General features: G+C 38.4%; 1 protein-coding gene and 1 long non-coding RNA gene across 2 annotated transcripts in view; one reads left to right on the top strand and one right to left on the bottom strand.

Moving 5' to 3' along the window:
• The window catches only part of LOC134657025 (uncharacterized), a 148,911-nt gene extending 141,376 nt beyond the window's left edge, over positions 1–7,535 (top strand). Inside the window, exons 2-3 of the long non-coding RNA XR_010097580.1 lie at positions 5,386–5,487; positions 7,443–7,535. This is a non-coding gene — a long non-coding RNA (uncharacterized LOC134657025). The remainder of the gene's footprint in view (positions 1–5,385; positions 5,488–7,442) is intronic.
• LOC134656888 (cytochrome P450 4C1-like) lies at positions 1,820–10,456 on the bottom strand. The gene is made up of 10 exons (XM_063512431.1): positions 10,285–10,456; positions 8,367–8,473; positions 6,980–7,070; positions 6,266–6,451; positions 4,481–4,559; positions 3,812–4,121; positions 3,439–3,507; positions 2,987–3,155; positions 2,482–2,661; positions 1,820–1,982 (listed from the first exon to the last, which is right to left on the bottom strand). The coding sequence occupies exons 1-10, from the start codon at positions 10,442–10,444 to the stop codon at positions 1,822–1,824; spliced, it is 1,512 nt and encodes a 503-aa protein (XP_063368501.1). The 5' UTR covers positions 10,445–10,456; the 3' UTR covers positions 1,820–1,821.
• Between the last annotated feature and the right edge of the window lie 386 nt (positions 10,457–10,842).

The raw sequence follows: 10,842 nt of genomic DNA on the forward strand, positions 1-10,842 counted from the left end.
AAGGCCCTTAGCCAGGCTCGGTGCGCGCTTATAACTTCCCCAAGCATCTTAATTCCGAAGGTCGAGCTCCGCGTAGGGCCGTAAGGCCCGGAGCGTAAGTCAGGTGCGAGCTTTTTGTATCTTCCCCAAGTTTCTTTATTGCGAAGGCCGAAGGCCGAGCTCCGTGTAGGGCCGAAGGCCCTTAGCCAGGCTCGGTGCGCGCTTATAACTTCCCCAAGCATCCTAATTCCGAAGGTCGAACTCCGCGTAGGGCCGTAAGGCCCGGAGCGTAAGTCAGGTGCGAGCTTTTTGTATCTTCCCCAAGTTTCTTAATTGCGAAGGCCGAAGGCCGAGCTCCGCGTAGGGCCGAAGGCCCTTAGCCAGGCTCGGTGCGCGCTTCCAACTTCCCCAAGCATCTTAATCTCGAAGGACGAGCTCCGCGTAGGGCCGTAAGGCCCGGAGCGTGAGCCAGGTGCGTGCTCTTTGGAACTACCCCAAGTTTCTTATTTGCAACGGCCGAAGGCCGAGCTTCGAGTCGGGCTGAAGGCCCGGAGCCAGGCTCGGTGCGTGCTTCCAACTTTCCCAAGCATCTTAATTACGAAGGCCGAGTTCCGCGTAGAGCCGAAGGCCCGGAGCGTAAAGCAGGTGCGTGCTTTGTGGAACTTCCCCAAGTTTCTTAATAGCGAAGGCGAAGGCCAAAGCTCCAATTAGGGGCCGACGACTCGAAGCGACCGAGAGAGGATCGTTTCCACACAAGCTCGCGTCCATGCTTCAAACACAGAAAAATATTACAAGTATCTAAATGATAAAGGCCGAAGACGGAGCTCCACAAAGGTTCGAAGGAACTTTTACAGCTCGCTATAAGCCCACATATTTTATGCTGGTACTATTAACCTAAATCGCAGTAATAGGTATCTATCAGATGCCACATTTTTCGCTCAAATCCGTTGATTAACTGATGAGGAGGTAATCACGTAAATAAACCTCCACGAGTGTTACTTTAGATCCGAATAAATCAGCGTCATCTGTATCAGCATTAGGTACATGCAATTCTGAGTAAGGGCTACCATGTACATATATTATTATCTAAATATCGGTATTAAAGATATTATAGGAAATATGTAGTTGCAGAGATAGTAAGCTCTAGCACTTTTCAATACGTCTGGTTTTTGGGTCCGACCTATTTAGATGTTCAAGCACGTTTCATGGTAACATATCAAAAATCAGCATGATGAAATCTCCTTGAAGGAACTACATTGCCTTAAATCATAAAAATATAGTTAGTTTGTATGATCACTAAAATGTATAAAATAAAAATTATTAATTAAAAATTAAAAAAACACGACTGCAGTTTAAAAGCGAACTGAAAAGCTAAAAATAAATTTAGTTATGTTAGTTACTCAACTTAATGAATGTAAATTAGAATATAAGTGTTCAGTCAGGGTTATAAACAGCAAATGCAAAAGTTTAGGCTTATTTAGGATCGTGACTGTACCTGTATATTTTATTTTGATTGCAGTCGGGGACCTTTTAAATGGGAAAATTTTAATACAATACATCTAGGTCCCCGACTGCAATTGAAATAAAATATACAGGTACAGTCACGATCCTAAATAAGCCTAAACTTTTGCATTTGCTGTTTATAACCCTGACTGAACACTTATATTCTAATTTACATTCATTAAGTTGAGTAACTAACATAACTTAATTTATTTTTAGCTTTTCAGTTCGCTTTTAAACTGCAGTCGTGTTTTTTTAATTTTTAATTAATTTATTCATTTGAGTTTATGTTTGTGCACGCCAGCTTAATCTCTGAACACTCATCTTCTGTATTACAGTTATTTAACTCCTCGGATGCACTTGAACAGGATAGCCATTGACGGAGGCAACCGATACTGCCATCACGAGCCGCATGTCCTCGTACGACTCTGGAGAAGTCAACCGGAACTTTTGGAGCACCTTGACGCATATAGTCTTCACAAGTTTGATAGCGAAGTACCTCCCTGAAATCAAAATGTGATCATATGTCATGGCTGCGAGAAAAGTGGACTAAAGATCCCAATATGGCAGCGGACCAGCTACAATATGGCATTAAAATCAATTTTTTTAAGTTTTTGTGGGTTGACACATTATTGCTTATCAGCATCCGTATTGAGATGTGAATCCGATATGTTTACTAATTTAGGTGGATTTCCCAACTGTAGATTCTTTACTGACATTCTATAGGTATGTACAAGTAAAATTTAAAATCCCAAATAATCCGCCGTTAAAAATTCACTACTTGTTAATCTCTATTCATTTGGCTTTATTTATATTTAATCATTTATAAATTTTATAATCAACATGAGTAATATTTTAGGTTATGGAAAGTTGTTAAAATTCATCTTAGATGATTCAAGTGAAGCAAATTATAAAACCATCGCATAAAATAAACTTCATAATAGAGCACCAATCATGATAGGTACCTAAAATACTGAATAGTGTAACAAAAAAAAATGTTACCCATGCAATCCATTGGTCCAAGGCTGAAAGGAATGTAGCAATTAGGATGGCGCAGCCTGGAGTTTTCGGGACTAAATCTTTCCGGTTCGAAGGCGTTCGGGTTGGTCCAATGCCGCTTATCACGATGCAAATGGTATATTGGCACCACGAGCGAGCTCCCAGCGGGCAGTGTCGCTTTGCCTGCAATACAAAGAATTTCTTATATTTTTCTCTCAAATCTATGGGCACAATAAAATTAATGCTAAAAAGTTTCGCTAGCACTCCATTAAGGCATATAAAGGGTAACAGAACATCAGTGGAACGACATTTGTGTTTAGGTACGTAAATACGTAATTTCCTTTAATAAAATCAGTCATCTTTTTTGCACATGGGTTTTTTTGAACTGATTTTAATAATTTAATCTATTTTCACGCATTTTAATTACCCAAGTAAACATTATGAAAATCCAGAGAGATAAGAGATATCCAAAGCGCTTGTTGTACGAGAGAATTCCGTATATACATACTTATTTCAATGTCTTCAGCTACGGTTCTTTGAAGCATCACTCCGATGGGGAAGAGTCGAATGACTTCCTTGAACACCATGTCTAGGTACGGCATCAATTTCAGGTCGTCTTCGGTGACATCTCGAACATTGTCTTCGAAAACCTCCTTTATTTCGGCGTAGACTTTTTCCTGATTATAAAAAAAAAACAATTTTTTATTAACATTATAGGTATATTCGCATTCGCATCAGACCGTTAAACTGTCTGAAATGTGTTTCTTACATTTTGGTGGTACATAATTTTATTGTGAATAAATGACATTCCATTTTGATTGTTGATTCTTCTATCAGTACGTCTCGATCATTGATGATATCACTATGCTTGAGATGCACTAGTCGCTAGCGTAAACCACAAGCGTAAACGGTTGTGGGAAACTCATGGTAAGGGATTATTATAATGTAAACTTTTCCTACCTGGCATTCGGGATGATATGCCATCATTAGCAAAGCGTATGATGTTATCTTGGCAGTCGCCTCTTGACTCTGTGAACATGTTGAGAAGCTGAGTAAAACACTTATTTGTAAACTTTGTTTGTTTAAGTGTAACTTTATGTTACTTTGTGTTATGTTTATGTGTAACTTTATGTTACTTTGTGTTATGTTTATGTTTCCCCTCTAGTAACTGCGCAACTTTATTAGACAGCAATTCTTTTAGACTGGCTGTCGGCCTCCGCCTGGGTCCGAAATAGTTCCCCCACCGCTGTCCCTGCGGAACAGAAGTTGACGATCTGCCGACGTGTGTTCAGTATGTGCTGACAGGTACCTATGTGTATATATTAATACGCACCGCTGTAAAAAGAGTGAACCATTGCTTCACCAGTTCTTCATTGCTCGGTAATTGGTTCGACAACAAAAGCCTGTCGATGACGCTGAGCTCTGTGTTATGTGTGCTGTCACCCTCTGCGTTCAGGATTTCCTTGATCTTACATTCGTCCATCGATTCCAGAATTTCCAGTCTATGCTTCACATTTTTATTTGCGATTTCAGTGTTTTTTTTAATCAGCTCTTTTTGTTTTTGATAATATTCGGTCATCCAGTAAAATGGATCAACTTGAAGGTACCATTGAGTCATTCTCATGAAAACTGTTAAGTACATACTAAAAAAATTAGAGCAATAGCTGAAGTACACGTAAATGTAAAAAGTAAGTATTAAAAAGTGTGAGAGTTGCGAGCTCAACCACGCAAAATAATGGGTCCCGTACCTTTGTACGCCCTACACTAACCGGGACCCCATGGTCCCGAGATTATGTAAGTGACAGACATAATGATAATTTTTCTATCAGCGTTTATTACATTATATATTATCATTGCCAAAACAAGCATGACGTTTCTTATACATTATAGACTTCAAATTTCAATATTTAATTTTATTAAATACTGTCATAGCGGAGAGACAGACGGACAGACGACCAAGATTACAAACCACAAGTAATTGTACAAAAAAAAGTGTTCTCACTCGTGTGCTTCATGTAGAAATTTGAGATTCATATTTGGTAGGTTTATGGTTTGTTCCTTTGTCAATCCCATTAATGTACCTGAAAAAGTAGATAATAATAGGTAATTTATGTGACTGCTACATAATGAAATGCATTAACATACGAGTGTGGGTTTATGAAACGAATGAAGTTTCATTAAAGGATCACACGAGTATTTAATGCCTATTTATGTACAGTTACATACACTGCTTTATCTACATCCATACCATAAGCTTCAGCAAATTAAACGAATTAATTGTATACCTACTTACAGAGTATTAATTAAAAGGTGTTGAGTGGAAAGATGGCGTAGCTGTCAAATGTAACAGCTCCTCCGTATAATTTAAAATTTTAAAATATTTCACCTAGGAAAAAACGCGAGTTTCTATAAAAAGGTAAACAAAACGTCAAAGGCGGTAAATGAAAACGTTTTTGCAAAATGTCAGGCATCCGATTTTTTTCCAGGTACCTATTAAATATAGTGTGTCAAAGGACTGTCTTATTTCAAACATAGACAGAGGGAGTCATACTATCTTTGTCTTACTAGTGAGTACTATCACCCAAAAGAAAAGGATGAGTATAGTTTCTTTTGTTCCTATTTACTGACAAATTGGCTTGACATGCGAGATTTGTTAAATTGTTTGCAACTGACATTTCATTTCAAGGCATCTCTACTGATATTAGAAATAGAGGTCAAATCAAATCACTTTGTTTCTCAGTGATGTTCTAAATTTAAATGTTATTAAAATATCAGTTATCGATAAAAGTAATAAGTTTTTGGCAAAAATTTCATTTTTGGTACAAGCTTTTATCGCCTACTGTACTTTTCTTACGACAGACAACTAATACTCATCGAGACAATTCTAAAAACCCCTATAACAATTAGGTTGCGTTGTTTCATCACAGAGTTCCTATGGCCACCTCCTGTCTCCATCATCAGATCAGCTCGATGGTGCCATAATATTGCATTGTCACCCGACTTACATGTGTACGCAAAATTTCAGCTCAATCGGAAACCGGGAAGTGGATGAAATTTAACTTGCAAGATACATGCAAGTTACATACAGGTCGAGTTCCTATGGCCACCTCCTGTCTCCATCATCAGATCAGCTCAATGGTACCATAATATTGCATTGTCACCCGACTTACATATGTATGTAAAATTTCAGCTCAATCGGAAACCGGGAAGTGGATCAAATTTAACTTGCAAGATTCCATTACATAGTTACATACAGGTCGACCTAATAAAAGCGTGTTAAAAATTAAGATTCAAACACCGATGAATGAAGTTATTATATGGATGTAGATATAGTAGTTTATGCAACAGTGATATAATAAGGGTTCTTAAAATTCAAGGGTCGAAGTTACAAAACGAGACGTAGTCGAGTGATCAAATCAGGTTCAAAATTCTCTATTTTCAAAAATAGATGTAGCAGGTTTACACTCTTAGCCAACGAATTAATCCTTTCCTTATACGTAAGTATAATCTTAGTGCCAATAATATTCAGTCTGAGTACACCACAGACAATCCAACCTCTAGACATAGCATAGTCGCGCTACCCCCTCTGCCACACATACGGTAGCGTTACTCCATCTTCGAGTCAATCCCGTGCCGTGATTGGTCCGTGTCTTTGAACGGACCAATCACGGCACGGGATTCGCTCACCTCGTCCCCCCGCACCCCCGTATTTTTGGCAGCATCGGTTTCATGAAAGAATTGGCCTAAGCTCAGTCTAGAGGTTGGATTGTCAGTGGAGTACACTTACGGCAAACAGTGTAAGTAGTGCCTAAGACTATGTCATCATATATGTCAAACGATTTTCCTCCAGCTTTAGTCATAAGCCGTTTGACAGTTTCATTTGCTTCCTCGTTGATAACTTCATCGTAGGCCTCTAATGCTTTTTTGCCATAGTTTGGTAATACCGTCTTTCTGCAGATTCTCCATCTAGGACCTGGAATTTTCCTATTTTAAGAATTACACGCCATGCTGGATAGAACAAGGCAAATTAGCAAATTTTTTTGCTCAAATAAAGGGTATTTAAAATAAGCGTTGCATATTTTTATGTAAGGTCCTGGCAGAATACCAGCGATGTGGCTTGCCGCATCACAATGCTGAGCCAGCGCCTTTTCTGCGCCACAACACATAGCTTCATAAAGAACTTGTTAATAGTTTTTAGTAATTAAGTTGTTTTGCATGTTCTTATCTTGTACTTTTCTATGCCATGTATGTTGTGAGTATGAATGAATAAAGAAATTATAGATGGTCAAGCAGATCTTGTCAGTGAAAAAGGCGGCAAATTTGAAAAATGTAGGCGCGAAGGGATATCATCCTATAGAAAATTTGAATTTCGCGCCTTTTTCTACTGACAAGATTTGCTTGACCAGCTATATCTATCTATCATAAATATATGATGATATTTCTTGAATAATTTCATTAAGTTTCATCAACAAGCTTATTTGTGAAGTTCGGAGGTACCTACCTGAACCACTGAGAAGGCCGGATCCGCAGTAATCTTTTATGTACTTATACTGGGGATCTTTAACGCTGGTCTTCTGGCTTTTGAGAAGCGTCTGCGAAAGGAAAGATTTAAATTATACTTATGTCATGTCACTACCTGTCACTTTAATCTTATCGACTGATTGTGAACGACTGACACAGTATTTTGAATTAATTTAACTTTTAAAATATATTTTTATGTTCATCTAATTAAATAATTTACCGTATTCGAACATTCCTGAGAAGGAACTCTATTCGGGATCTTGGTCAATGTCCAGAGAGTAGAAACACGTTGTGTAATGAATGGCCATATCGGCACTACTTTGAATAAGTTTTTGGAAAAAAAAAATAATGTTTGTTACACACTTTTATCGCTGCCTGTACTTTTCTTACGACAGACAACTAATACTCATCGAGACAATTCTAAAAATCCCTAACACAATTAGGTTGCGTTGTTTCATCACAGAGTTCCTATGGCCACATCCTGTCTCCATCATCAGATCAGCTCTATGGTACCATAATATTGCATTGTCACCCGACTTACAAGTGCATGCAAAATTTCAGCTCAATCGGAAACCGGGATGTGGATCAAATTTATAGCCTGACCAGTAATATATGATAATTGTCAAGAGGGCGCTGTTATTCTCATGTATAGGGTGACAATTCAGTGTAGTATGAAAAAATTTGTTCCAGTGAAATTCCGCAACATGGCGCACCCTCAATAGATCCTGGTTCACCTATAACTTGCAAGATTCCATTACAATTTAGTTACATACAGGTCGAGTTCCTATGGCCACCTCCTGTCTCCATCATCAGATCAGCTCGATGGTACCATAATATTGCATTGTCACACCACTTACATGTGTATGCAAAATTTCAGCTCAATCGGAAACCGGGAAGTGGATCAAATTTAACTTGCAAGATTCCATTACATGTTAGTTACATACAGCCCTAGTAGCACGGTCGCATTTTTATCATTTATCACCATGCCTGTCACGTTCTAACAAGTAGGTAAGTGCGAAAGTGACGGGCATAGTGATAGTGGATAAAAATGGATCCATGCTGAGCCCGCAGGTCGACCTAATAAAAGCTGTTAATCAAAAGAAAAACAAATCTGGTCAGTAAAAAAGGCGCGAAATTCAAATTTTCTATGGGACGGTATCCTTTCGCGCCTACATTTTTTTGCCGCGTTTTTCTACTGACAAGATCTGCTTGACCAGCTATACCTATGTATGCGATGCATACATAGTTACTGCCGTTTAACTTTGAGAAGGTAGCAGTGTGAGATACGAGATTATTCCAAAGTAGTGCCAATATGTAGTGACAGGGTTAGTCTTATTGTTTTAAATTGCTTTCTTTATTATAATTACCTTAATGTCATCGGGGTCATTCACAAAAATATTGAGATCAGGCCCAATCCATACCCTGAAGAGGTCACCATACTCTTGCAGGAAACTTCCAACAGTGTTTGTTAACTCTGTAACAATAATAGTACATTATTGTCGAGGATCGGAAGTAGCTACTTGCAGGCTGAGGATTCGTTTTAAACGGACGACCTTGGGAGTCCGTTTAATTGAATCCGAAGCCAGCAAGTAGCCTTCCAGCCGAGTCATATATAGTGCTTTTCTCAAAAATGGTGCAAGAAATAGAAATATTTTACAGAAGCAACGTTCAAATTTTCACAGAAAAAGGTAAAACCATTAAAAAGATTTTGCTTGCCGCCTTTAAAAAAAAAGTGTATTTTTCTGCTGAAAATACCTATTTGAGACACCTAAATAATCGCGGTACCAACATTAAGCCTATAACAGACTATCGCACCGCACCGCGACCTAGGAGCGTCGCACCCATAAGTGAGAGCGAGAAAGAGATATCTGTTTCTCGCTCTCACTTATGAGTGCGACGCTCCAAGGTCGCGGTGCGGTGCGATAGTCTGTTACAGGCTTTATAATAATAAGTGCTGATCATCTGTTTGGCTGTTTAAGGGACCTATGCCTTCATTTGATATGGCCATTTAAAGTTTTAAAAAGTTTGGAACTCGTTAAATAATGGAATTTGTATGCGACATTGCAGTCCCGAAATCGAGACTGCAATGTTTTTAACTTTTTAATTTTTTGAATGACCATAAACTACGCACTTCGCGACCTATTTTTTAACCGGCAACGTCGACTTTGCCGTCCATTTTTGAGAAAAACATTTTATTATTTTATGTCCATTCGATGTACCAGCTCCAAGCAGCAGCTTTGCAGCAGGTTTAAAACCAGCCTTGGCCACCAGAGGTCTTGTAATTTTCGGCGTTACGTACCAAAAAGGAATTGAAGTAATCCTTATGGTGCGATTTTGTCTGTCTATCATTTCGCTAAATATCTTGGTAACCACTTGTCTTATGATATCGATTTGATATTTAGAAAAGTTATAACGAGAGTAGCCCAGAGGCATTGAACATATTTTGTTTTTAGGGTTCCGTACCGAAAGAGTAAAAAACGGGATCCTATTACTAAGACTTCGCTGTCCGTCCGTCCGTCCGTCCGTCCGTCCGTCCGTCCGTCCGTCTGTCACCAGGCTGTATCTCATGAACCGCGATAGCTAGACAGTTGAAATTTTCACAAATGATGTATCTCTGTTGCCGCTATAACAACAAATACTAAAAATAAAATAAAATAAATATTTAAGGGAGGCTCCCATACAACAAACACGATTTTTTTGCTCTATTTGTTGTTGATGGAACCCTCCGTGCGCGAGTCCGACTCGCACTTGGCCGGTTTTTTTTAGTAACCTACTGTGGAAAAATATAATTATGTTTATTTATCTACATTATTTTAATTTAAACGCGTTTACATGTGTTTATTATTCTTGATATATGTATGAGATTACGCTAAAACAATTTTTTTTTTTAATAAAAATTTTTTTTAGGATCGGTTTACATGATGATGAACATCCTGAAAATAAAACATAATTATATGTACATTTGATTATATTAAGTCGCGCATAATATTTACCTGCTTGCCGATAGATAGCGCTATATATCTTGTAAAATAGTATATGTAACGCACTCCTAGCACCACCTACCGACGCGACGCGACGAGTAGAAACCAACCGCAGATTTTAATTTGTACATATGTAGTATGTACTTACCGATTATTTCATTGAGGTATGTAATAAAAAAACTGTCTTTTATTTATCAATGGAAATTTTAGTAGAAAAGTACCTTAAGTATACATTAGCATAGTGATATAATGTGCTAAGTATTTTTATCGTGTTTTATTAAGTTTTGGCAGCAAATAGTTTTACCTTCAGGAGGTCCCGCCACTTGTAATGCGTTACCCAAGATTGGTATCGCAGGAGGGCCAGGGAGCTGATCGGAAATGTCCAGCAATTTCTTGTTCTTTATACGCCATCTCATCCAGTAAAGTGACACAGCGGACAGCACGAGGGCGATGAACCAGATCATTCTGTAAACAGGAAAAATGTTGTTTAATAAACCGGCCGGGTGTGAGTCGAGCTCGCCCACCGAGGGTTCCGCACAAAAGAAAAAAAATTCTTTTGGCTTTTTTGTTTTTACATATTTACAGTTTTCAGATTTTTTTCCCTATTATAGTGTAAGACGATATTACTTGCCAAATTTCATAGTTCTAGGTCAACGGGAAGTACCTACCCTATCAATTTTGATTCCCGTGAGACTGTCGAAATATACGTTTACAGAGTTTACACTTACAGTACATTTGGCGCTACTTTCCCGCACTAGTGCATAAGCACTTTTCGTTGCTATGTCAAATATTTAAAGGGGCATATGTACTGTAAAACATTGTACGATACGCGTGCGAATAGGTAATTCGCAACTCGTGTCGA

Source organism: Cydia amplana, chromosome 19 (genome assembly GCF_948474715.1).
Source record: "Cydia amplana chromosome 19, ilCydAmpl1.1, whole genome shotgun sequence".
Taxonomy (NCBI): domain Eukaryota; kingdom Metazoa; phylum Arthropoda; class Insecta; order Lepidoptera; family Tortricidae; genus Cydia; species Cydia amplana.